Raw genomic sequence first — 27,500 nt, 5'->3', positions numbered from 1 at the left:
TGAAAATGCATCATCCTTTTCGGTACTTTGCAGGCCAAACGACTCCGTTGCATCAGAACTCACAGGGTGGACAGTCACAGTCGAATCAAGGCCAAGTGGTACACAAAGAAGAGATCATCGAGATGGACGAAAAGTCCCGGGAAGTGGTCATTACTGGTATCTAAAATGGTACCGCACACATCTTTACTACTTTGCGACACACAAATGGTGCCCCGCCCGAAGGATGAAAGAGGGATGTATAGTAACGTTGGTTGGACGTTTGTACAAAGAGCAAGCACAGGTTTTCGTAGAAAGGCGAACGTTTAGATCGTTCCGAAGAATTATTACAAGGCTGGTATTACAATTTGCTCGCTCCACTTGAAGTACATTCGACCAAGAGACACACTTCTACGGCGGAATATTGGCGGTTTGTAATTGATGCCAAGAAAACTTAAACATATTGAGCATGTTTTCCTGTTTGTTGCACTGCACACCACCGTATGCATAGGAGAAGGATGGATTGCCACATGCTTCCGACTTTCTTCGTAAAAACACTCTGACATTGCTCGATGTCCAAGGACACATTCAATCCACAGGGACGTTTCCCTTTTAAGACATAACACATAGCAAGAGCATAGGGAGTAGCGTAACATTTCGTTCGTTGAATTTGTTTGTCACTCGCGGCGCTCGGTATTGACTACAAACGACGAGAGGGATCAGGAAACCCTGCAATCAAACCGTTCCCTCACGCGGTCAACTTTTAAGGTTGTTAAAGTTGAGCTATACAGACACCCACGGAACACATACGCGAACAGCCACTTAGCATGTAGCAATGTATGTTCAGAACATGGAAAGAATGTACAGCAATTAGGCACTAGCATGTGTACTAGAGTAAAGTAAACGAAGCGGCAGATTAGAAAATAAACTAAAACATGTAGGACGTGAGGTGCATTTCATTTAAATAGGCTTCGTCGACGTTATCCTAATTATTACCAGTATGATTCTTAATGAAACGAGTCGCAGAGCGGTTGGAATAGGAACGGCATTAATCAGATGAATTGATTAGATATGCAGCAAAGCGCGACGTTTAAACTCCTATGCCCCGGAAACACAAGAATTGAGCCTTGTTTCACCATTTGATATGAATAGATCCTGTAAATGGCGAATCCCCGTGAACAGTGAACATCGTAATGAAACGTATGCATTAGTATGTGCAGTCATAATACCGAATAAAGTGTATGGACGTAAAAGAGAAGAAAAAATCTTTCAAAAATTACTCCAAAACGATTGCTCCTGTTTATTATCGTTTACTTATAAAAGATAAAAGACCAAGATAAAAGAACAATAACAAAGCAAGCTGTTATCCGACAATAGTTAATCATCTTTAATCTGTGAATTTGGTTCGAGTTGCTCGGTCCTTCCGTAAACTACTAAGAAGCGGACATTCCCCATGGGATGATCAATATCAAACTTTTTGTTTAGAAAAATTATCAATTGCCTAACATTTGTAGCATCGAAAATTAATACCTTTTTAAAACATTCGTGTTACAGTAATGGAACACAACGAAAACTGAACTCAAATCGTTCTAAGATATCGTAAATAAGTATCTTTTTTGCAAATGCGAATTGAATGAATCGACGCTGTATGTTCGCCTCGCTCGTCTCAACGGGAACGCGCACAACTGTCGCCAAAACTAGGTGGAAAGAAGGACAAGAACAGACACCATAGCACCGGCAGTTGTGCAGAGAGCGACGTGAAATAGCATTGAATCGATTATGAGATGTGTCCTGGCAGGCAAACTTCATACAACACAATGCGACTTTTTGTATGGGATTTGTCAATGTCAATTGGCGGTGATCGGTTTTTGGCGAAAGAGTGGATAAGGTGGGATCAGGTCCCGCGGTTAGAGTCCAGGTGCGAAAGGAGCGTTATGTTTTCGCTGTTTCGGAGTTGTTTGTTGACGTAGACTAGTGACCTACATATTGAGTTAGCCTTAGCTTAGGTGTCTATGATGGTGGGCCGATTAGGCGATCAGGAATAGGCGCTTATTGTCATGGTGATGAGTCGGTACATCCGGTTAAACTGGACGATGTCGTCCGCTTGCAACTTCTACGCCGAGCTCCGCACAGGACTCCTGTACGTGACAATAGATGTCTAATACTACTGCGCGGTTCGTAGCTATTCGGGAAGATCCTTGGGAGTGCATTATTCACTGTTGTCGCCTTGTCGTTGATGAGCCGGTCGTCGATCATGACGTCCAGAAAATGCCGCTTAGAGGCGATGCGCTGGTCGCCGACTTCCATCACCGCATGTTGCACCGCCATTATCAGCACTTCCGGTTTTTTGGGGACCATTTTCAACTTAATCGGCCCCATTCCGCGGCGACCGAGCGCTTCTATCGGAAACGTTAAATCAACCGGTGACACTACCGGGATCATCCAATTTGGCACGACATCCTCCAGCCACTGCCGCCGACTGCTGCCCCTATGCCGACCGGTACGTGGCCAATGGCCGGTGAAGGCAGGTTCTTCGGCTACGACAGCACTGGAGCCAATCCTTGACCGTGGCTGAGCGACTTTAGTATCTCCGATTGCTCCTCAGTTCCGCACTACTACAGACAGCAGTACAAGGTAAAGAAGTAAATGAAAAAACTAGAATAATATTATTGGTAATCATTACAATAACTATTACACTAACAATAGGAAAAAGATTGATAAAGATTGGTAATTTTGAAAAGATGACAATGAGATTCATTGATGGCAAATGAAGAGGATTTAGAATGGGGCCGGGCGAAGTAAAGCAAGATGATCACCAACAATAAGTCCATTCATGCCGCTTAGTTTCTTGAAGCTTCATCTCTTCCTCCTTCCGTCCCTCTCATCATCATCGTATAGCGTAACTGGTTCGAGGCCTAGCAGCTGCGCAAACTAGCCAACGCTGAGGTGCTCGCCAAATTAGAGGAATAAAAGCGAACCCCCGATGGTGTCACTGGCATCACTCTTCTCTGATCGGTCCTGGTTGCACAGTCAGAGTCCTCGCTTGAAACTGAAGTGAAGCAACAACCTGTGAACGACAGCGCCAACAGCAAGAAATTCGAAAAACTCCTGGAAAGTCAATCTCATCCTGCAACCTGTAACCTGAGCTGCCGCCAAGCAACAACGATGTATAGCGCGGGATCCAGAAAGATTGGGGGACAGTGGCGATCGTCGGTAGTGTCAGTGGCAATAGCCGCCCTAGCAGTGTTACTGCTGAGTTCTGTCGTTCTGGCGTTACCGGCCCCCCAGGCGGTAACCTTTAGTCCTTTTTATCTAGCCCAGTTGGCCGACTACGACTTCGGAGATGATCCGACGGTAAGTGTCGGACTGACGTGACGCAGGTAAATTGTACCTCTCACACCATCTATTTCCTTTCTCTTTGCAGGCCATGAAAGTCGCCAGCCAGATCATTAAACGCTTTGGTTAAACATACGTGGATGCGGATTACGGTTTTTTGTGTTTAATCGGTTTGTCAGGAGTGTAAAGGGCGGTCCAGAGGCTCGATCAGATCTTGGTCGTTCAATCGTATCGTACGACCGCTACGATTTCATTGCGATTTTCGATGGCAAATCTCATACGATAGCTGTAATCTTTACTTTCTTCTCGCTGCAGACATTCATAAAGTGCAATGAATTTTAATAAAAAACTTGCGTGAACAAAAACAATTTATAGACCCCGTGTGGTTTTTTTAGAGGGACGATTAAGCAGATTCACTATAATCATGAGCAGTCCGAATTTCGAGCAATTACAACTTCTGACGATTTTCTTCCATATCCGTGAGGCAGTTTACTGATGCGCTGTGGAAAATAGAAATATTTTAGGACCTTTTGTCAGTAGCTGGAAGCTAGCTGACTAACGGTAACATTTCAAAAGAAGCACCTCACGTAGGGTGACCAGCATTGATCGATTTTTTAGGTCCTATAACAAGCTACCGCGATACTTTTAAGTCGTTTTCAGGTCGTTTTACAGTGCATGTGTTCAGCGGCAGCGGCGTGTTTACCTGTCGTCGGGCAAAAGCATGGTCGCCGTTTAGAAAAATCTCCGGGCACCTGGCCACCAAAAATGGATTTCTTCGTGGTTGATACAGTCGGTGGAACGAGTGTTGGTACCTCAAAATGTACCCCGAGCATAAAACTACCTAAACGAAAATCGATTGCCTTCGATAGCACGGCTAGAGATAAAAACGCTGCCACAGGCGCTTCGTCGACCAGCACAGCACAAGCGGCAGAGGAGGAAAGTGATGACGACGATTTTGGAGGTAAGTTGGAAACGAGCGTCCATCTCGGTTGGTTCTGCAACCCGTTGGATTACGTTTTGTTTTTGGCTGCTTCAGGCCTACCGCCTCCCGGACAGAGCATTGCCGAGGCACTGAACGGTAACGATGAACCGGTGGCAATCCCCCGCAATGTCGGCAGACGGCCGGGAGTGTCGTTAAACTTTGTTGAGGATGTGCGACCAACCACGTCACGGATGGGCTCGAAAAACCGGCGACTAACAGCGGCAAATGAGCTCAACAAAACGGATGTTGCCAAGGAGCTACGTAGCTCCATTCTTACGCCGGCGATTGAGAAGCGCGAAAACTTGGCACGATTTACGATGAGCGATGAAACGCTCCAGCATTTGAATCGGGTAAGTGCATCCGCGATGGCGACAAAGACGCTCCCCCCGTAATGATGATATATTCGACAGCTGATACGGTTCAGCCGATACTCCGCCAAACGTGCGAGTGTTTCCATTTTTGCTCACCACAAAGGCACCCTCTCGTTGTAATCTTGGCGGGATGGTTTCGAACTCCTTTTCGAAGCTGAAGCTTTGCATTCCGCCGTAAGGCCAACGGGACAGTATTCGGTTGCTTTGATTGATCCTTTCGTTTGTGTCGTTTTGTCGCGCTTACAATCGGAATGCTTGATTGATGTTGCCTGTGAACTGTAACCAGCGGAAACTGGTGAGAAGCAGTTGTAACGCAGTGTTCCCTTAGTTACGGTCCAACATTTAAATTTTCGTCAAAGGGTGCGGTGAGCAGGGAACTCGACGGGTTGGCGAGAGATCCTTGAACCAAACGATGCCTTCTTTAGTAATCTGATGCTTGGTGTTGCCTAGCGCGCCAACGACGTTAAATCCACAGAAAACAATTGAAATATCGCTTTGAAATCCGTCCGTTTTGTCTCTCTAGCTGGAACGACAGAAAACGAAGGGTAAAAGCTGGTTCAACATGCCTGCACCAGAAATGACACCGGAGCTAAAAAATGAACTGGAACTGATCCAGATGCGCACCATGCTGGATCCAAAGAAGTACTACCAACGAGCGGAGAAGAAGCGAAAGTTGCCAAAGTACTTCCAGATTGGCACGGTACTGGAATCACCGCTCGAGCATTACAACGAGCGGGGTGTGAAGAAGCAAAAATCACAAACGCTCGTCGACGAGTTGCTTGCCGATGCCGAGTTCCAGAAGTTCAACAAACGCAAGTATGCCGAAGCGCTGGAGCTGCGTAAGAAGAAGGCGTACCACAAGGCGGTGATGAAAATGAAGAAGCTGAAGAAGAAGAAATAAACGGTCGCTTTGGAGGATTTACTTTCTAAAAATTGTATCACTTTCGTGGCCACACTGTCGTACGCGCGGGCCAGTAGTGAATCGGGATACTTGAGACAAACCGGTGTGCCCCTATCGCTACACTGCATCACATCCTTTTCGATGGGAACTCGGGCCAGTACGTCCACGGCAAGCTCCTGCGTGTACTTCTCAACGAGATTGTCCGCAAACTCGATCCTATTATCACATTTGTCGCACACCACGTGGCTCATATTCTCTACCAAGCCAATCAAAGGCACTCGAAGTGTGCGATACATTTCGGCACCCTTCTTGGTGATGTCCAGGGCGGCTGCCTGCGGTGAACTGACCAGCACCACCCCATCGATTGGGACGTTCTGGCTGAGGGACAGATGGACGTCTCCCGTTCCGGGCGGAGTATCAACGACCAGCACATCTAACGGTCCCCACACGGCACCTTTAAGCAGTCGCTGAATAGCCGACATGACGAGCGGTCCTCGCCACACAACCGGTCCCGATTCTACCAGCAATCCCATTGATAAGCTAAAAGAAAGAAACCAATAGGAACTCAGTATTCGAAACTCGTTAAACGGGGCCGCCAACCGTTACCATTTGACGCCGTAGTTGACCAAGGGGATCATCATGTTCCGATCATCCACCAGCGGGGCTTCCGCGAGGTTCATCATTCTCGGCACGGAAGGTCCAAAGATGTCGCCATCCAGTAGGCCCACGTGCTTGCCCTGTTTGGCCAGCGTAACGGCCAGATTCACGGCGGTGGTCGTTTTGCCGACACCACCCTTCCCCGACGATACGACCACGATGTGCGTAACGCCCGGCAGCGGCATTCGTTTCGGTAAGCTGCGTGCCATGAGCTCTGCTTGCCGAGCATCCGGTTTAGAGGAAAGCTGTCTGCTCACCGATAATCTGGTGCATTGTCTCACGGGCCACAACTTGTGAATCTTTTGTAGTATCATCTTCAATATCGTTCGGTTCTTTCGTAACGATCGAAAATCGACCGGCTTGATTACAACTTTTGTTTACTTTTGGCCATCGCGATACTTTTATATAACGTGAAAATAATGCGTACCCATCTTGTGTACATGTTGGCTAGATAGTGATTTCAAACACAAATCGATGGTTTCAGAATTTTGTGGAGCTCTTTGATCGAAATTCATTTTCACATACTGTTTTTCCCTTTATACTTGTACCGCAGCTTCTTATCTTATCATTTTGATTATTAGATGCTAATACGGTGAGCCAACACGAAAGGGCTCTAGAAAATAGGCAAATTATCCCTCGAATTAAGGATGATCGCCATGTTACTCTTCAGTTAAGATTCCATCTTGGAAACTTTCCATCAGGAATATTAGTTTGCGATGGAATAGACGCATTTCCGCGGAAGAACGTTCGCCAGCTTGCTGCAGCATTACCGCAACGTACGATGCCATAGCCTCAGACCACGTTCGATTGCTGTAATTATTCCATGTTCTATTCCCTGTCTGTAATCCTTCGATGAATCCTGAATGGTTCAACGCTGGACTTCGTATCGCCATGTTGCTCCAGGATAATGATGTGTCCGCCGTTGTGGGTTCCTCCCGCATTGTGGGAGATGTTAGCTGAAAGCAAAAATACTCTATTATCGCAACATCAAAGATATAAGAATGTATCTCAGTGAATTCAACATATGATAAGGCTACAAGCCGGCGATACATGAAGCGTAAACTCAAGCGTAAATATAAAATTAATTTACACTTGAACATGTTTACATGACCGGGTTGAGATGCGTAATCCGAATTACACTGACCTTTAATCGACTTTTGTGAGAAAAATAGGATCTTTTTTCCGAAGAAAAAGATTAAAAACGCTAGTAATGATCACTCACTATTAATGCAAACCACGAACAGGAAATGTAGTGGGGCAAATCGCTTGCAAACAGCGTTTACGCTAGGATTTATGCTCCGTGGACCTATAATCTCTTTTACATCGTGTAAACGGCAAATGTAAACTTTTTGGCATTACATTCTGAGTTTATACGAGAGTTTACGCTTCATGTATCGCCGGCTACAGACTTCAGTCCTTAAGGTAATTACCTTCCTTGTAACCTCTACCTTGATGTCCGTAGACTCGGGCGCACGACAGTGCTCATTTTGATCAGCGTTGGTCAAAAAAGAAAGTCGGTCATAGGCAAACCATAACTTTTTACGTTTGAGAAGCTCCACTCTCGTAAAGTCGTCGATATTGATGATATGATGATTTCAACCCTGCGATTTTAAAGCGCACCAATTCCTCGTCCACGAGCAGCTTGGAGGCAATCCGCTGCAACACCGCCCTTCTTTTATTCCAATTCTTAAAGTTCTTATGTCCTGGTTGCCACAGCAGCGGGTTCGCTTTCAATTCGTCAATCAGTCGAAACATTATATCCTTCGTCCACTGAAACACACGAAAAACATCAAATAATCCAAGTCCGGAAGATCCAAAAACGTTCCACATGGCTCTTACCACGAAATTTCCCCTGTTATCAGTTCCCATTGTTCATGCTATCTCAGGCTTCTGATTACTAAGCTTCTCTTCACGCAGCAGATTCTTAGAAAATACCAAAATCGTTGGGAAACTTCGGAAAACAGCCGAAAATCGGAAGCGGAAGTTTAAACTACACCGGGGAACCTGCCAGTATAAACAGAGAGGCCTAATTATGCTGCACTGGCAAAAAAACAACTCGCGAAAGAACCAAAACAAAACGAACGCCGGCAGGGCCACCCAAAAAATCCAGACTTTTTTGTTTCTATTCTATTTTTCATTCAAATGGTAACTTCTTAACAATTTGGTGCGTGAAGAGAAGTACAATTAGGTTAGTAATCATTAGCCTTAGATAGCATGGACGATGGAAACTGATAACAGGGGAAATTTCGTGGTAAGTCGCCGTGTCGAAGCCGTTTTTGGATCTGCCGGATTTCATGTTTTTCGTCTGTTTCAGTGGTCGCGGGAGTTAATTTTTCGACTCATTGACGAATTAAAAGCAAACCCGTTGCTGTGGGACCAAGGACACGAGGACTTTAAGAAACGGAAGAAAAAAAGGGCCGTGTTGCAGCGGATTGGAAACAAACTGCAGCTGCCGGAGAAATTAGTTCGCTTTAAAATAGATGTGTTGAAAGCCACATTCCATAGATATCGACGACTTGTTGAAAACAGAAAAAGAGATGGTACTCCATACCCAAAAATCGCCTGGTTTGCCTATCAGCGACTTCTCTTTTTGACTACCTCTGGGTTAACGAATGCTTGTGCCCCCTCCAAAGAGAATGGGATCGCTGTAAAGAGAGAGGTAAGTTTAACGTGGACTAACTTGTAGTTTGTTGTGGTGTGAAAAGCAATGTTAATGGAAATAAATACTTTCAGATCCCATCACCCTTCATCGATGAGGAGGAATACACGACGACAGAGTCATTTATACCTCCGGCTAACTCCACAGTGCAGCAAAACGATGCCAACTGGATTCCACCGCCTATTCCCCAAAGTTCAGTACCGGACAATTCAGCAATCATTATCGGAGGTTTGCTGAAAGTAATTGAAGACAGTACGCGTGGCCGTCGAACGTGGCCTGAGGCTATGGCATCGTACGTGGCGGTAATGTTGCAACAAGCTGGCGAACGTTCTCCCGCGGAAATGCGTCTCTTCCATCGCAAACTGATATGCCTGGTGGAAAGTTTCCAAGATGGAACCTTAACTAAAGAGTAACCAGAACCGCATCTGGCGTGGTTTGCCTGTTTTCCGTAACCACTTCGTGTTGGATTATGCGTATAAGTATCTTAATAAGATAAAGATAAGAAAGACAACTGTAGAACAACTAAGCAACGAATTAAAATGATCGAACAGGCAACGTTAAAGCCCATGTTTTTGGCAAAACGCACTGGAATCGCTTGGTATTTTTAAAAATATTTCGCCGTTTAGCCGGGGATACATGAAGCGTAAACTCAGGCGTAAATATAACATTAATTTGACCGGGTTGAGACGTGTAATCCGAATTACACTGAACTTTTATCAACTTTTGTGAGAAAAATAGGATCTTTTTTCCGAAGATAAAGATTAAAAACGCTAGTAATGATCACTCACTATTAATGCAAACCACAAACAGGAAATATAGTGAGGCAAATCGCTTGCAAACAGCGTTTACGCTGGGATTTATGCTCCGTGGACCTATAATCTTTTTTACACCGTGTTAACGGCAAATGTAAACTTTTTGGCATTACACTCTGAGTTTACGCTAGAGTTTACGCTTCATGTATCCCCGGCTTTAAGCTGTAAACTTATATGGAGTTTTTGACTTTTGCCGACAATTGCGCTACGAAAACGAAAATTTTCGCGCAGTGTAGAAACACTCTTACGTAGCTCAAAAATTGCCCCCGCAGCAGCAAACTGGGCTATAGTGATGGTCGATAACAATTTTTTTAATTCCTCCGATTTCGCGGCGTGAAAGTGTTGTCGTTGCTTTTGGGCGTTGATCGGGTCGGTCGTCGGAAAATCGCCTCGTCTCGATTCTCGCCTGCGTTGCGTTTGTGGCCTTTTTGTGTGGTGTGTCTGTGCGCGTTCGTGTGCATTTCCATCCGACGAAAGGCTGCTGCTTCATGGAACGGCGGAAATCGTGCGGATTGTGATCACCCGTGGCCACCCACCTACCGCCTTCCTTGCATCTGTGTCCCGTCTCCGTCGCCACGAGCAACCTCCCGGAAGAGGGTAGGGGCGTAAAGTGCAGTTTTGTCCGGTCCCCGTGTGTCTGTGATTGTGTGTCTCCAGAGTTGGTTGGCCGGAAAATGAATGAAATGTTGGCATAAGCAGCATAAGGTGTGTGCATCATCTTGTTCCGCCCATCCGTTTCCTAGTCTCTTTTGTTACCGGGAATCCCCCCCTCCACACACCCAACCCACGCCACACATACTGGTGCGGAAGTGTGAATAATTGTTTGGAAGATTCCGTGCACATTCCGTGTGTTTTATTGTTTCTGGCGTGGAAGAGGTGGAAAAGCTTCCATTCACTGTGCGCTTGTGTGTTTGTGTTCGCCGTTCCGAAGGGCCCCTCACCACCTGAATGCAGATTCGCTAACCCGCGGGAGTCCGGTCAACGAGCAACGAGCGTCCCGCCCCACCACCATCACCACCACTCGGGGTTTCCATTCGTTCCATCTAACTCCATTCAGCAGGGTGAGTAGTAGATCCTTTTCCACATTTTTCCAGCAAGCCAGAAGAGAGCGAGGCTCAGGATGAAACAGAGAGAAAAACCCGTAATGTGTCCCGTCCCCATTTTTGGAATCGAGGTGTGCGGATGTGTGCGTTTGAGCGTCCCGGCAAACGGGGCCCCCTTCCATCCAAGGGGGAAAAGAATGGCTGGAAAACCCATTAACTTGCTCCGGAATAAGGAAGTTGGTGGCGCGTGCCTTTAAGGGGGAAGCTGGTGCGCTCTCTTTCGCTCGCTCTCTCTGTGGTACGTGTGCTTCTTCGTGAGCTCATCGAAGGAAGCCGTGCAAAAGGACGAAATGATGTCTGCTGCCGATGAGGTGAAGTGTATTTTCTCCCAAAAAGAAGAGGAAAGTCTCAAGACAAATTTGTCTAAAAGGGCTTCTGTGCGTACGTTCGATGATTTTATTAACCATCCAAGTATCATTTGGTCCATATTTTAAGGAATCTAAAGGTCTGCGAACGGAACGGGATGTCCCTCACCGTGGCCAACTTCGACGAACGAACCAAAAGCCGATGCTAATATGCACAAGAGAAGGAGACACCGCGCCCATGCACAGCAACCATCGGTGGATGACAAAATGTTGTTTAAACCTTCGACATTACCTCCCGGCCTGCTGCTGCTGCTGCTGCCCAATGATGAGTGGCGCGCGTGCACACTCTTGGTTTGCAATGTTTGGTTGGCAGACGGTTTTTTTTTGGGGCAAAGCAAGCGGCTGGCTAAAAGTTTCACCACCGCACGCGCACGCCCGAATGCCAACTGGACAAAACACCCATATTGGAAAGCCCACGAACCGAGCGCACCAAGAGAGAAACGGCAAAAAGGAAAGTCTGCCCCAGCAGTAGTGGCCTGCGCCGAAAAGCGACGAAGCGCCTTTCCCATCCCGTCGTTTGCATGGTTGCACGCAGAATGGCAGCGTCCGGCGTGCACTACATTTAAAGAAACAAACAAACGTGCTTCCAAATGGCGGCCTGTGGCGGCTGGGGAAAGACGTAGCAAGAAACCATTCGGTGTCATTGCCACCCGAAAAAGGGCAACAGAATCCCAAATATCATCACTGCACTCCGCGCGGGGTGGGCAAGGGGACCCAAAAGGAGGAATGTATTGAGCATAACACCCTCCCACCACACCACTCCATCATCGGTTTGGCATTGGCGTGCCGGCCGGCCGAGACCGGCCGGTTCCTCGGCTCGTGAAGGCGATGCCGCTGTCGTTGACTTCGTGGATGTCAAGGAGATTCTAAAAATGTTGTTCGTAAGCGCGCACATTGCATGCATCACCCACCTATCCACCTTCTCCTCGCAAGCACCCCGAGACGATGTCGCTTCGATTCGTTCCGTCCCGTTTGGCGTCCCGGCGTCCATGGGCTGAGTGAGGAGGATGTTGTTCTTTGCTTCGAACGGCGTTCAAACATAAGGCGCTCGAGAAGAGAAGAGCGAAGGAAGCCAAACACGGGAGAGAGAGAGGGAGAGAGAGTGCATAAACGAAGGAACGTGAGCTTCGTTCCAATGTGGCCACTTCTCGAGGGGTGCATTTGGGTTATGCATTTCCGAATGCCCCCACTGCCACCGGATGTGTGTCCGCCTGGGTCCCGTCTGGAATGTCGATTAGTGGCCACCACCATCACTCGCTCAAGGTGTGTGCGTCATGTTGAGAGGAGTTTCCAAGGAAAACTCCTTCTCCTGGAAACCCGTTTATGAGCATGTTTACTTTGATCGTAAACGTTGCTTACCGTGCGGATCGTGTAAGCATTCCTAACCCCCTAAAAACCTCTTCCAGTCAGTGTCAGTAATTACGATTATTACCACGGTACGCGCGGTTGGCGGTCGATTGTTGAAAAGCACTCCCTCCGCGGGGACAGTTACAAGTCGAGAATTCCTTCTCACGTAAGAACTTGAGACAAGTAAGGGGCTGGCGCGTGAGGGATATTTATGATTCCACATTCCGGTCCGGTGACAGAGAGTGAATTTATGGGGAAAGCGGCAATAGAGCGTAAGATTAGTCAGACTTGACCCAATCACTAACGGGTGTGATTCGTTCCATTTTCTCTTGTTGAACGATAGTAGCCATAGTTTTCTGTATTGTTTGGAAATTTTAAAACAAATCAATTCTCTCAATTCTAGATGACAAAACGTTGGAAGATTGGAAATTTGAAGCTTCTCTCGTGACGCAACAACCCCCCAAGGCCTACCAAGAATTGATACATTCATGCGCAACGAACCAAGCATTAGTGTATTCCCTTCTTCTTCATTCCATTATTTTTTTTTTCATATACGATCGACGCGATCTTCCAGAACGTTTGTTTAACAAGAGACACAGAACACTCTGGGTCCCGTGCCACCACCTTCCACCATTCAACCCGATAGATGATCGGCTCTCTGGAGCGTGACTAATGAATGTTGTTTTTTTTAGTTGCTGTTGCTGCTTCGCCGTCCTTTGTTTTGGTGTTCTTTATTCACCGTCACTTTATTGTCTTGTCATCGAGTTATGCTCACGCTGCAAGGCAAGATACTATTTCACCCGAATGCTCCCCGTGCTGTCGTCGACACCGTTTCCCCTGGTTCACTCCCGCCAGTCGTAGTTCTTGAGGCGAAAATCCCTCGGTGCGGCGCTATTTTTGCTTCCCCAAAAAAACCGCGAGATCAGGCCAATGATGCGTTGACCTAAATAGAGGAAACTGGACCACCACATGAGACTTTTGGTGATTTTCGGGAGCCCTTCGGTCTGCAGTTCTTTGCACACGCTTTTTGTGCTCCAGGTGCCCTCCTCTCTCGCTGACGAAGCATATTTATAGGATACCGATCTACGTTCCCGGGGCCATTTTGGGTGTGCCCTCCCCGGGAATGGCGCGTGTCTCTGAGTGTTTGGGGAGCTCTGTGTGTGCTGAGCGTACTAATGTGTGCCTTAAGTTCCAGAGAAGCTAATGCTCAGTGGAATTATGTGGATGAGACGAATGTTTGCGGGTCTGACGCATTAATTTTTCACGTCCGTTTTTTGTGCTATAACACTATTGTAAAGCAGAGAAAATGGAAATAATTGTTCCTTCTTTTTTAGGTCCCATTTTTCGAACTTTCTCCAATCAGTATCCAATAATCCCCAATCTCCGAATGGTGCATCCAATTACGCGTGGGTGCATGGATCAATAGCTTGCGCTCGCCCGGAGTTTTTCTCCCCTTTTTTCCGCCTGATGTGCAACACGTTTTCATTATTTCCAGAGAGAGAGAGAGAAAAAAAGCATAAAACAAAACCATAATCGCAGCAACCGGCCGGCTAGTGTCAGAAAGGCGTTAAGCATCCACTGGCAAACCATACGGTCCCACCACCGGCACACTACTCCTTTCACCTGGCACGAGCTGTCGACCGTTTCCACTGAACACGCACCACCACCACGTGTTCGGAAAGAAGAAGCACCCGAAATGAAATATCTTCTGCGTGCGCTTGGCTCATCAAACTTACCTCACCCCCCCCACGATTGGCGTGGGAAAGGCACCTGTTTTCCGATGTTCAACGTGCTTGCAGTCACTGTTGCATCCTAATAGCCGGTGGCGTGCATTATGACTCGCTCGGCCTTTGAAATGAAATGCATTTTGACAGCGCGATTTAGAATTCCCGTTGTGTTTTGTATGCCAGTTGGTTCATAAATTAAGTCGTAAAAAGAAGATCATCGTGAACGATCATTAGGTGGGGAATTCGACAAAAAAAATGCCTTTGCAGAGAGCGGAACCCCTAAGCATTGCATCGCGGGTTTACGCTTGTTTTACGGTCAACGTTTCCTTCCTGCACGTGGCTAGCGAAACATGGTCAATCCGTTCCAGCTTATTGCACCTGCGCCCCGGAGCTTGTTACCAACCGGACCGGAATATCGCTATTTATGTGTCCACGTTAGCAGCAGCAGACCCTAGCAGAGGAGTGTGGGCTTATCAGTTGGCGAAAATAGGACCGTGTGCGAATTGTTATCACCACCATGCCGCGCGACGCCGGTCACACCTCATAAAAAGGGAACGAAAAAAAACCCAAACTTCTTTATCCGTGCGGTCGCCGCCGTGCTATTACTCCTCGCCTCTGTCACATCTATGCGCAATCGATAGATTCATTAAAATCCACTTTCCGGCACATATGGGGCGGATCCCATACGCCTTCGATGACCCTGCACCGTAAATATGAAGGTAATGGTGAATATATTGAAAACAAGTGGACCTGGGTTTGGTAACGGTAATGTTGCGGTAATGATAAGACTACTGTTTCACTCTTGAAACCCCTTCTGTCAATCGTTTGTGCACCAAATGTGGTTTCCATTTGATTTTAATGAAGGATTCAATATTGCTTTCTTCTCTTTGATTTCCTATGTGATAAGATATGTGATTTCATATGTTTTGTAGCATCGACAGCATGAAAGGATATTATGCATTTGATACTCAAACAAGTTTTTTGTGACAATTTGTATATCTAATTTAATCCTGAACCTTTTAACAATACTCGTTAATAATGTAAAGCATAACTACTGGCCCAAACGCTTTTAACCAATTTTTTTTTTGAAAAAATTGTTTGTATTCGCGCGGGACTACTAGAGATACTACTTAACGTGTTTCTTCTTATAAATATTTTTTTAACTCAAATTTCAATGCAAAATCACCGTAAACAGCATTTTTCTCCTGTCCGTTTCTTTCCAAAAATAGAATGATCTTTATTTCCGAAAGATCATCACTAAACTAAATTCTTTTTCTCAATTTGGACGTATTTTTGCCATCTGCCCATCTTGCTTCGAGTTTGCCTTTGTTAACAACAACTTTCGTTGAGTATGTTTTCGAATTGGATGCTTTAACAATTGAACATTTTTGGTTTTCTGAACTATGGTATATTTATTCCGCATCTTTTCGTAACGTAACACAGTATTATAAACCGCAAGTGTATTATAAACAGCACTTCCTGTCTTTTCTTAAGAACTCATGTTCTTAACTAACAAGCTATATCGTGCAGACCATTATTTTATGCGATAAAATATGTCAAACAACAAGTGCCCATCCTTTTGCCTTCCAACTTGGACTCCACAAGTTGCAGATGTAACATTTCTTCCAACATGATTCAACGTGTAACTCACGGTGTCACAAGGAGGTAATGGATAAATAAATTTTCCTTCATCCCTCACCTGGGCCCCCAACAAATCGACCGTAACTGATCATCGCCAAACCAACCAACTCCACTCATCGGTTCACATGTTTTATAGCATCCAACACTTTCTCCATTTGGTTGATGACGACGCGACAACGACATCGACAACGACGACGTAGACCTACTCCTGACAGACCCGCAATGACACGATGTTTTGCGTGTTTTCCACCAGTGGCTCATCATTCTTCTTTTCACCCTCTCCGACCGTTGAGGGAACTCTCTGGCGCGCTCCAAAACCCAAATCGCGCACCAAAAATAGAGAAAGTCGTGTAGTAATGGATTTAACCAGCAGCCGAAAGAGATCCGCTACCAACGTCAGTTCCTCGCGTAAGCTTTCGGTGCTCTATGATGATTGATGAAACATGTCAACCCCGTTTCGGTTTTCGAGTCCATGTGTCCCGCTGGGCCCCACAACAGTTTACGCAAATGCCGCTCGTCTCTTCGTGGTTGGCGGTATTTTTTTTTATCGAAACACCACGAATGCTAATGACGTTCGTGGTTTCGCGATCGTCGCGTGCGTTCTTTAAGATTCTTCGACCTTTTGCTGCGGCCTGTGGAAACTCATCAACCGCAACCACATGAGTCGTGATTTGTAATTACGAGTAGTTGGCCTCTTTCTGTAAATTATCCCGTGGTCGGATGGGGGGTGAATGATGAACACGTGGCGTCTTCTGGCAGCGGAATGTGGAGACGCCACTGTGACCACCTTTCGGTCGATCAGTTGATCCCAATTGTGCGCTACCGAAGAGCACTGGTTAGCGTCCAGCACTATTCTGATGATGCTTCGTGACCGACACCCATACCGTAGGCGCAGCAACTAGCGGCACTGGAAGACGACGACAATGGTGTCAACGTACCTTATGATTTATGCTTGCTTCTGCCCACCACCACTACCGAAAGGCCCGTTCCCGGTTGGTGGACGCGGTCGTAGTTAAAGAAGATTCTTTCGCGAAGCGGAAACAATTAGCCAACGAGAACGCTGGACTGCAGTGTCCGCTCTCGAAAAGAATACAAGCCTCCTAACACAGCAGCACATCACGGACAAAGTGGTCCCAACTCTATGCCACGTACCGGAACGAAGCCGGAATGGAGCCAGATAGTTTTACGACGATATCCATCCATCCTGCTTTCGGTGCTGCTGATATCTTGTGCACCATCGTGCTCCGTATGTGTTTGCGCTGTGGCAAGTGGCAATTCCTCATGAATATTCCGGAACAGGTGGTGGTGTTCTGTAGGGGCGCATCCTTTTGTTTTTTTGCTGTGTTTTACTGCTGCAAAATGGGTTTATTCAGTGGCTCTTAACCTAATTTGCCTATTATTCTGTTCTGGCGGGCGAGCCTTGTCACGATTTGGTTGTTGAGCACAATTCTTAGAGTGGCGTGCCTTTGAATGCAAGAAGTGATGTGCATCATCTTCTAACAAATTCTGTGCTGTCTGATCCCTTGCCCTGGAATGGGGTGGTAATTTCTTTTTTCTAGGATTCACACTATAAGAATCCAGACATAAAATTTGGCCGGTTTGGCAGTACCGGTTCGAAACAGATTAGAGAACGTCTAGAATTAGTGCCAGCTCAATTTGTAGAAAATGTTTCTAGGACTTGGGAACACTTTTCCTCAGATTCTTATAATCTGGACGCAGGGAGTGTGATCGTTCTTGTGACAATGGTATGCGACCAGACATTCATGTGAATCAAGTTCAAAGTACCTCACGGATTACTCGCATTCACCAGTTAATCTCGATTAGATACTACAGACTAGGCTATCTATCTAGACAGGTCTTGTTCAAATGTTGAAAAACGCCGCCACTGCTCTGCAAAGTTTGGGAAAATGAACAAAACTTATTTAGGGTATACAATGCCATTTATTGACAATTGTTTCTTATTACAATATCAATCAAACGATCGCCTTTATTAAACACACAAGAAGCGCCTCTTTTTGGGCCTTTTGCATTGCATTTTACAATATTTCAGACGTTAGCTTTTGGCTTTTAGTTCTTCAATATTTTTCTTTTTTCTTTATTTTTCAATTTTCACAAGCATATTGGAATACTAGTGTACGAACCTGGGTAAAGAGCAACATTTGCACCACGAAACAACTGTCTAAATAGACTTATTTAGAATAAATTGCCTGCCTCATCATTCCTAATCCCAATCTTCCCTACCAAAAAGAATCATTTTTAAAAACAACATTAAAGCATTTCGCCCTAGGCCCTAGCTTTCTGTTGGGCAATAGTCTTTTGTTGGCTGGTATACACAATTTTTTTTCAAATAGCGCCATAGATGAGGCATTTTACCTGTATTTTACATTTTTTTACCGATTATTTTCTGACCTTTTTCAGAATCAGAGTTTTGCATCCTGTAGTTTATTTTTATACAATTTGGCCAAAGGAATTGCTGGTCTAGATGCAGGGACCCATTTGATCAGATAATCTAAGAGAGTCCGGATAAAACGTTATTCTCCGAACGCCGGGTTAAAGAAATCCGAGATCCTTGTAGTTCCGTCAGTGGATCTTCAATCACTTTTCTCGTCCAATTTTCCAACGCCAATCAGGGGCCACGGATTTCTAGATTATCTCTAAATCCGTCCACTTTTCCCTGAGCGTTGGACCTCCCTGCTCTTTTACTGCACATTCGCGTGCGAGAGCCGGCATTATCGGTGGAGCCAGTTAGCGTGCAAACACGTTCAACCTGCCCTGCTCCCAAGGGATTTGATAAAGAGCTGCCACGGGTCGTCAGCAGTGGCCCTTATAGACCTCCTCTACAAAGGACTGACCCGCGGTGTGGTGGCGGTCGCCGTGGTGTTACCTTTCGATGGTGATTGACCTACATTTGGGGGGCAATCAGTGGTCCTTAGCTTTAGCGTGAGCTTCGCGAGTCACCGGGACCCTGCTCCTTGTGAATGAAGAGTGAAGAGTGATGAACTAGAACACGGTACCACGGCCAGTTGATAATGGTTGACCACGGGCATACCAAGGGGCGCGATGAACGATGTAAAGTGGGTCGCGGTGACGGGTCATTTGGGTGAGAAGCGATAGAGACCTTTCGTCGATAGCACAGCGATGACGACGACGACCATGTGGATAACGCAAACGCACTCCTCCCTGTGTGCCGTGATTTTCAGCGTCATTTGCACCGAAGAAGAACTAGGTCAAAGCAGACGGAAGAGCTCATTCGTCTCGGTCAGGGGAGCGAACTGGACAAAGTTGCAAAAGTCCTAGCTCCAATTAGGTTCGATAATCTGTGGCGGTCACACGTGTTCACACGATGACTGACGCACCAGATGTGTGTGGGGCATGAGTACGCGCTTCAGCTAAGCCTTCCGGTAATTCTGAAACGCCTGAGTGGTGGTGGTGGTGGACGAGAGTTGATTATGCAAATTAAACCGGTTTTGAAACCGTGGAACCGTCGGTCTGTCGCGCAAGTGCAATCGACTCCGCGACATCGAGAACCCATGTTTATTGTCTTTATTTGGTGCGAAGTGCACGAGTCAGTGATCGCGTGTCGTGTAAGACGATCCTCCAAAGTTGGCTGACTGGCTGGCTGGCTGGGGTCTATTCCAATGAGTCGGCCCCATGACCAGACCTGATCCGTCACCAGTGTCGCATGACGCTGCTACGCTATTGGAGCTTGCGGTGTGCGATATTAGTCGAGCCTCCTGGAAGAGAGTATCATGAGCGAATGCGCCACTCTTTCAAATACTTTCTTCCGTTCGAGTCACTAAAACGTGACACAACTAAATGCGAAAGAGTCGTTGTATCACTCTCCACTATGCCCCAGAGGATAGGAGTTTAGGGCGAAATGAACAGAAGCAAACGGCATGACGTCACTCGGATCATACCACCGGTGACTTATTACTTTTCACTCTTACTGATCCCCCCTCTACTGAAGGAACTCCTTTACCCCTGAGGAGATGTCGCGCCACAACGGAATTCCAAACGGTCTGAGTCAGCATAGCGCGAGGATCGATTGGTGGGAGGACCGAGGTGAAGTTGGAAGGGCAAATATGATGTAGCCTAGCCGAGCATATGGCCGCAGGAAACCAAGATGCCAAGAGGGGGAGCGCTCTTGTGCTAATAATAAAACTCTCATTCCAGCCGGCGCGGCACAAGAAGCTGTCAATGTCAGACGATGTCAATTGTAATGGCTGCAAGAATGTTTAGGGGCGAAATGGAATTCGCGCAAAAGACTATGCTGTCGCAAGATGTTTGTCGCCGTCCTCGTACCTACTGGAAGCCAGACATTTTTCAATTTTCTATTCATTTTGATATCACAATTTAAACCGACATTAGACCAAGAGTCGGATTATTGCAAAGTATGCAGACTGTAAACTGTGTGGAATCTCTGCTCCCAGACGCTTCGTATTGTCTCGATAATTTCCTCTAGTGTTTGTTTGGAATTTCTAACATGACGCGTCGGTCGAACTTGTTAAAGTCTTATACAGATCTTGGTTAAAAGGGGACTACGGTTAATTCTGGCCCAAAGAAGGCTAATTTTTGCCATTTCTTTTGTGAAGAATACATTCAATTTATTTTGCTTATGCGAGGTAATTCGGTAATATCTGGCCAAAAAAAGGATCGTTTTTGACGAGTTGTTGTGACGCAACCATTCAACTTTATTTTTCCAAATGAATGGCATATTAAACTATAACTTCTGAAGAATATTTGGTATTGTTTTGAGCAACATTCATTGAAAAATTATTCCGTGGCATCAAATTTTGGTAGGCTTGTCGCCGCAAAGGTACTTTTTACGGTGCCCATCGTAGCGACATGATGGGTCATCTGAAATATATAGAAATCATTATTCGTTAGAAAGATTATAAGTTTATCTAGGTAGCCCCGGAGAGTTTTTTTATATTCCAATTTTTCGATTTTTGGCTGATTTTTGAAGTTCAAAAAGTGATGCTTTTTGCGATTTTGCCAAAAAAAGACGAGTTTTACATAATTGTTTTAAAAAAAGTATCAACAATTTTAACGATTTCTCGACGGGGCTAATGTGTACAGATTATGTGTAAAAATTTTCGAATCGATCGGTCCAGTAGTTTTTACGGTACGATGGGCACCAATTTTGAAAACGTTTGTTTTGGGAAACGCTTTTCAAAGTAGCGAGCCGCATGGAGCCCTGTATGAAGCGCAGATTTTCAAACATCTATAACTTTGTCAGTATTACTTCGATTGATCCAAAAATTTACACAATATTCTCGAAAAGATTAACACTCAGGAAAAAAAATGTTAAAAATATGTGTCACAAAAAAAATTAAATACCGTAGCCCCCCTCAACAAGGAAATATTATGATTAGAAGGTACACGATAAGAAGAAAGTACTATGCTGCAGTATCTTGCTGCACTAAGAACTATGGTCACAGGTGCTAAATCAGTGATTTTGGATAAGATGTTTGCAGAGTCATGTGGCATTCTTGGACTATTTACGTCTTTTTTATGGCTTACTAATAATATCTTATTGAGCGGAACATAACCCATAAACCATCTTTCTATTGAACTAACTCCAACCTGGGTGTTTGTTTAACCAGGCGAACCAGGCGATGCCCTATCAGTTTCACATTTATGATCCTGCAGAACTGGCTATATTTAGTGTTGGAGACATTTTGGGACGCGTCGAAAATATCACCGCGCCGTAGCAGAACTTCCAATCCTCCAAAACAGCGACCACTAGCGCAAGGGTCCGTATGGTGGTCTTCAAATGCCTTTTTCTTCGGAACCACCAACCGTGCTCTACGATTGGACCCTAAACGAAACACGCCCAAAAGTTCTTCACTCGGCGCTGGTGGCCCCGTGAACTTTGGCATAGTTCCAGAGCCGTCCCTCACAAAGTGGTGCTCGTTATAAACTGTTTTACTTCTCAGCGCGTGGGTCAAACCCCCCCGAAGACCACCATTCAACACACGGGAGGGCTGGACCTACTTCCTTCCTGGCATTCGTTCGCCTAATGCGAATTGATTTTTGGTCAACCGTATCCATCGGACACACGGGAGAGACCGGTCGGCGATTTTGTGGCCGAGTTTTTGCTAACCGTCAGCAGAAAATAATGATTTTGTGCTCCGTTGGCCACAGTACCAAGAGTGAAAGAGTGAAAGAGGAGGGTCATTAGCACGCACCGGACACAACGCCGGCTAAGCGCCAGTGTACGCATTTTTATGTTACGTCTCCAAGGCGTCAACAACCTTCTTGCGTCGCATTGGAAGAGGTGATGGCGGCGATACAGTTGCCAGTCAACAGTCAAACACTTTGAGGCGATTAAATGAAACGGTTTGTCAAGAGAGAGAGAGAGAAAGAAGAGGCAGGGGTGCACAAATGGGGTCCACAGATTGGCAACGAGACGTTTATGAGGAAATTATAAATCAAAACTAAATCCTCTCGCAACACCAGTGCGAGGGCGTGTTCCCTAGACCAGTGGATGATACGAAACGTGATACATATCTTCAAGAGTCACACATGAAGCTGATGATCACACATATCGTCAGGGATATTGTCTGTTGTCGGAATGTTTGCCCGGACTCAATGTTAATTGGCTGTTAACGGACTAGTCGCTAATAATGCTTCAATCTAGCCCTTGATAGCGATAGACATGCTGCTACTACTAAGTCTTAACACGCGATTCTTCGTCGAACATTAGCAAGTTCCCTAGCAGAACACACAGGCATTCCGAACGGAGGAACCTAAAATAGCTGCGCGATACACAGCGATATCAAAATGTCATCATTTCGGCTGGCAATGGCTCAGTCCTCTGACTTGCTTGGCCACGAAATTTTTGGCAGCCCTGAGCCAGCACGATGTTGTTGGTAAAGGTAAGAGTTTCACAATCTTTACTGTTCCCCCCTTTTTTTTGGTGTGTGACGAGGGGTTCTCTGTTTTGTTTAATGACTACGATAAGAGATGAAACCATCGCTCAAGAGAGGAGGAAACCATCGCCTGTCTGCGCGTTAATCATGTTCCACCGACCACTGGCCACTTGCTGTCGTCTTTCCGACGTTATGATCAGCAGTAGCTCGTTCATTCGCGGACTATACAGCTTCATTAGGGGCTCGTTGCGTCCTCTTATCTCGTTGCGTTTAAAGACAAAAGAAAGAACACAAAAAGAAGGCATAGCCATTAGGCAGATTCCAGTGTTTGGCCGCAGCCAGAGATCGCACATCTCATGATTCCCTCCTCGATTTCCGTTGGTTCCATCGAACTTTTGAGCTAAGGAGCAGAGCTTCTGTTTCCGCTATTCCATGCAGGACTTCCGTTGCGGGTTAGCCGTTGAATTTCTTTATCGATCCGACTTTTCACCATTGAGCGGCGGAAGATGAAGCTTTGAACGTTTGCCAAAAACTTACCTTACCCTTTGCGCGACGATTATGGCTTATCGTCCCCGTCCATCCTTCTTCTCCTTTGCACCTTTCTAGACAGCGTTCAGAACGAGAAACGGTAAACCACGATGGTTGGGGGATTTATTGGCAATGCAAGAAGCGTGTCTGGCTGGAACCGTACGCTTCTTTCGGGTGCTACTGTGTGGTGGCTTCCGTAAGTTCTTGCTGGCTGGCAGGTCATTGACAGTAGAGGGTGTACTGGCGACCGGAGGAAAGAAAGTACCGCTAGTGGCGCTTCCAGCGAGTATGATTTCATCCCCACCGTGTCGGTGTCTTACGATGTTCAAGAGTATTCGGTGATCCCCATAGGCCCTCGCTACCAGTAGCGTGAGTCCGTAAATCCCTCAGGTGGAACGTTTATTAATATTTTGATATTACCACCCGCCCTCATCTGGTCTGGTCCCGTAGCGGCATTTTGTGTTCCTTTGCCCCTTCGGAATACACAAACAGGAGATCTAATCTATTTCGCATTTACACAAGACCCTCCGCTACCGCCACCGTTCTGCTTCTGGTTGTTGGCCCCGATAAATTAGAATCACGAAAACGAGAAATCATAATGAAAAATGAACAGCGCGACAACACAGCGAGGGGCCTATGCAGGCAAATGGCCTGGCTAGAGGCGCACACCACGGTATCATCGACTAACATCATGATTCCCACACCAACTCCGCGTCATCCTAACGTTTGCTCGACTTTTGTCATCTTATCGCGATGCAACCTTCTCCGCAAGGTTAAGGGTACGCGGCGCACGACAACGGTAGCAGAGATTGGCTGTGGCATCATCCCTAGTAAGGGGTTTATGAATGGACATCGATCACCGATCAAAGACAAGCTTACGGTGGCTCGTTCGGATCGTTATAGTGGTTCCATCGTTGCTCCGTTTCGGTGAGAATTCGAATTGTCTTTTTGTTGATCGCGCTGTGTTCCGTCTTATCGATAAGGAAGTGCGCTGCTGTGGAAGCATAATCTTTCCAGTTTGTGTGACGTCGGGCGTCTACTCCCATGAACACATAATACTACTACAGTAGTGGTAAAAATAACGTTAAGACCTTTGACTACTTTAACAATATTTTCATGAATGATAATTTTAAATTTTATGTATTGATTTTGTGTGAAGAAATGATTGTAGTGTGGGTGGGGTATTATTAGATTTCAATTTAAGTTTTGAAAAGGAGTTATGTGTTTATAGTAGAGATCATTTGTTCAAGCATTTTTGTAAAATAAGTATAATCTATTATACTAATAATGGAGACATCAACAAAAGTCAAAGACACTCTAGACATTGTTTATTATTTAGGAAAATATACTTATTACTTAAGAAATGGACTAACTATCTATTAGGATTAGGAAGAAAGGATATTTGCTATTTAGAAGAATGCACTGATCGCACAACTCAGCATATTATAAGTGCACAGCTCAGTAAACCTAAACTTTTTATTGTAGTTTTTGAATGATCAATAATTTGGCTCAACTTTTATGTTAGAATTGGAAAAAAATTAAATTGTCATGTGCTGATGATTAAAAAATCTAAAAACCTTGCGAAAAGCAGACCACATCGTCTACAATTGATAGCTTGCTACGCAGAGCTTTCGCACTACGTGAGTTCCGATGGTATTTGGTTTTATTGATTTTTAATTTGATTGTTGTCAATCTTGAAAATGGTAAATATCAGATATTGAGCCTATCCCTAGAGACCACACTAATACTAGAGAATCCTAAATGCAAACATTTTTTATCATATGAAACAACGACAAGCCAGTGCCGATAATTTTTCTTCAGTACTGTAAATTGTGCCTGAACGACATATGTTTTTCTTCGGTATCAGTCATCACTGCCGGCTGGCCGGTCTGCTTGGTGTAGGCCGTTGCCGAGTGATAACCCAATTCTGTTTCGGTGACGTAATGTTCCGGCTTTCATTTCTTCCTCTCTCGGTGACATATGGGCCCGACAGAAGGGTGGGCATTTATTGCTTAATTTGATGCTGGTTAGAAACCACACGACATGGGGACCAAATGTTGTTTTACGATTCCGATACGATTTGACTCGAATCGATTATTGAAGTCTAATGCGGGGGGTTGTTGGATGAATTAGGCTGAAAGTTGGTCGCCACTTCGCTTTCCAAAGACCGACCGAAAATGTGATATTTGCGCACGTCATCATCACCTGAGGGTTCGCGTGAAGACCGTTTCAAACAGACGTAAATGTAAAAAAAGAGGCAAGAAATAATGTTTATGGTACGATCCATCCCTAATGGCTTTACGCTTCTGCGACCACCCGCAAAAGAAGGCCGCCCCACGCCCATAGAAGCCAGTGATTAATCAGTAAATTAACGCAGTAAGTCCCTCCCCAGGTGGGGACGGACCGTATGTGAACTGTATGACTAGCGTGTTCCGTTTCATCCGTCGGACAAATGCTCCAAAGCACGCGCGCGGCAAGTAACCAGCGTGGCGTGGCACATTACCGTGGCACTAAATAATAGAATCTTCCAAAATAAAAAATAAATATCCCCATTGCGCAGCAGCCTGCAGAGGAGGGCAGACAAGAAGAGAAGTCAATCGGTGAATTTATTGGCAACTGAACACCAACCGGTGGTCCATGAACGGCCAGTTCTCCTTCGTTACTTTGGTTGTTTTGTGTCAGTTGAACGAACAGCGCAGGAAAGTTCCTAGGGGGGGCTGGCGGTGCTACCGATCACTTGGCCGGCCGGTAACTAATGGAAATGGTTGCTGATGGGTTTTGGCCACGCTTTCTCCAGCCCCAGTCGAGGAATCGGCTTTCGGTTTTCCGGTACCAGCAGACGCCCCCCCCCCCCTTTGGTGGTTAAGTTTTGGGTCGCTTGTCTCTCGCTCGAAAGGGAAAGCCGCCACCCCCATGCACAATGGACGACCGAACGGTTCGTTCGCGCACTCGTAATTATTGCTAGCGTTGTGGCCAGGGCGCCTGTTGGTAGCCGCCAAACAGCAGCGCCATCAACACACATCGACTTTCCGACGTTGGCTGCAATTAATTCTAATCGAAATCGGCTGTAAATCAACGACTTCGAGAAGTGTACGCGGTGAAAACCGTGGTGCATTTATGGGTGTAGTAATAATAATAATAATAATCCCGGAAAGCAAAAGGAAGAAAGACTTGGCGCTGGCATGCGTGACAAGGGGGCTTTGCAGAGAAAAAGGAGACACCGGTGGTGCAGGCAATGCCTTAATGAGGTTATTATTAATCATTCTCGTTGATAAAGTGCTTTCCGATTGAAATGAGATGAAGGATGCCGGTCAATGTTTGACATTGCTTCTCATTCGTTCCTAGAGATCAAGTTATGATATTTCTCCAAAGTATCGGTTCGGATCTATCATCGTTCATCGGATCTGAAACTTAATATCGACACTGATCACCAACTGATCATTGCTAGTACACCGCGATACACGAATATTTTATCGCTGATCTCTCCTGTCATTGTTTCAGCAAGTAGCATGTTTGTTAGCATGTTTAAAATGAATATTTTCTTTCCTTGTTTGTCAAAAATATGTCATGAATTATCAAATAGTGATCAAATCTAAGTTAAATCTTTCAAGAATTTTACAAATTGATATAAAAAGGAAATGGTCACATCTGCCGTATCAGGATTTAATCATATTGTTAAGCAAAAGGGTCAGCAATAACTTTAGCAACTGAAACGAATGGGAAATATCTTTACCGACTTCTGTAATAGTCACAGCGGAACAGAAGCATATCCAAGAAAATCTGGTCCTTTCGTGAAGGCTATTGACGAGTAAACAATTGATTCAATTTATTTACGAGCAAGAGCTTTACAAAAAATGAACCCAGTTTCTTCTAAAACCACACGCCACTGATAAGATACATTTTTGGACCATAGTGTCAGCTGAGAGAGCAGCGCTGAAATATTACAATATTACAATTTCAAAAACAAAAGAAAAATCCAATAGGACAAATGGTGTTCCTCTTTGAGCTATTTTGCATCCAAAGAGTAAAGTAATTGTGTACTATATAAGCAACATGGAAAGTAACTCTACTATTTACCGATATAAGTTTTTTTTATCTTGAAGCATATTTTCCCCAGATTAGAAGATATGTATGTGGTAAATTGTAGCTTTACTAGAAAATCTCATTTTAAAGAAGTGAATAGCTGATGATAGTTTTCATAGTTTCAAAAGTATTCGTGC

At 45.4% G+C, this 27,500-nt stretch overlaps 4 protein-coding genes across 4 annotated transcripts in view; 3 read left to right on the top strand and 1 right to left on the bottom strand.

The window, feature by feature from the left end:
- The window catches only part of LOC126575802 (uncharacterized), a 9,412-nt gene extending 3,825 nt beyond the window's left edge, over positions 1-5,587 (top strand). Inside the window, exons 10-15 of the mRNA XM_050236677.1 lie at positions 34-156; positions 2,582-2,610; positions 3,007-3,330; positions 3,973-4,273; positions 4,349-4,644; positions 5,189-5,587. Coding sequence (XP_050092634.1) covers positions 34-156; positions 2,582-2,610; positions 3,007-3,330; positions 3,973-4,273; positions 4,349-4,644; positions 5,189-5,566 — 1,451 coding nt within the window. The 3' untranslated portion in view covers positions 5,567-5,587. The remainder of the gene's footprint in view (positions 1-33; positions 157-2,581; positions 2,611-3,006; positions 3,331-3,972; positions 4,274-4,348; positions 4,645-5,188) is intronic.
- LOC126575793 (iron-sulfur protein NUBPL) lies at positions 5,585-6,432 on the bottom strand. Its single transcript, XM_050236663.1, has 3 exons — positions 6,173-6,432; positions 5,668-6,106; positions 5,585-5,620 (listed from the first exon to the last, which is right to left on the bottom strand). The coding sequence occupies exons 1-3, from the start codon at positions 6,430-6,432 to the stop codon at positions 5,585-5,587; spliced, it is 735 nt and encodes a 244-aa protein (XP_050092620.1).
- Positions 6,433-8,303: 1,871 nt separating this feature from the next.
- LOC126579615 (uncharacterized) lies at positions 8,304-9,473 on the top strand. Its single transcript, XM_050243091.1, has 3 exons — positions 8,304-8,474; positions 8,538-8,882; positions 8,957-9,473. Exons 1-3 carry the CDS (start codon positions 8,445-8,447, stop codon positions 9,293-9,295), a joined length of 714 nt encoding a protein of 237 aa, XP_050099048.1. The 5' UTR covers positions 8,304-8,444; the 3' UTR covers positions 9,296-9,473.
- Positions 9,474-10,041: 568 nt separating this feature from the next.
- LOC126569501 (serine/threonine-protein kinase GL21140) overlaps positions 10,042-27,500 on the top strand; it is a 24,079-nt gene continuing 6,620 nt past the window's right edge. The window contains exon 1 of the mRNA XM_050226641.1: positions 10,042-10,755. The gene's annotated coding sequence lies outside the window, so the exon portion shown is untranslated. The remainder of the gene's footprint in view (positions 10,756-27,500) is intronic.

The sequence above is a fragment of the Anopheles aquasalis genome, chromosome 2, assembly GCF_943734665.1.
Source record: "Anopheles aquasalis chromosome 2, idAnoAquaMG_Q_19, whole genome shotgun sequence".
NCBI lineage: Eukaryota > Metazoa > Arthropoda > Insecta > Diptera > Culicidae > Anopheles > Anopheles aquasalis.
The sequence above is the reverse complement of the archived record's forward strand: the minus strand, read 5'-3'. Positions and strand labels throughout refer to the sequence as shown.

Coding starts and splice junctions, on each gene's coding strand:
- LOC126575793 (XM_050236663.1), bottom strand. CDS start 6,432: ATGGCACGCAGCTTACCGAAACGAATGCCGCTGCCGGGCGTTACGCAC. Junction 6,107..6,172: donor GTCAACTACGGCGTCAAATG/GTAACGGTTGGC, acceptor TCTTTCTTTTAG/CTTATCAATGGGATTGCTGG. Junction 5,621..5,667: donor GTAGCGATAGGGGCACACCG/GTTTGTCTCAAG, acceptor CGCGTACGACAG/TGTGGCCACGAAAGTGATAC.
- LOC126579615 (XM_050243091.1), top strand. CDS start 8,445: ATGGAAACTGATAACAGGGGAAATTTCGTG. Junction 8,475..8,537: donor ATAACAGGGGAAATTTCGTG/GTAAGTCGCCGT, acceptor CGTCTGTTTCAG/TGGTCGCGGGAGTTAATTTT. Junction 8,883..8,956: donor GGATCGCTGTAAAGAGAGAG/GTAAGTTTAACG, acceptor AAATACTTTCAG/ATCCCATCACCCTTCATCGA.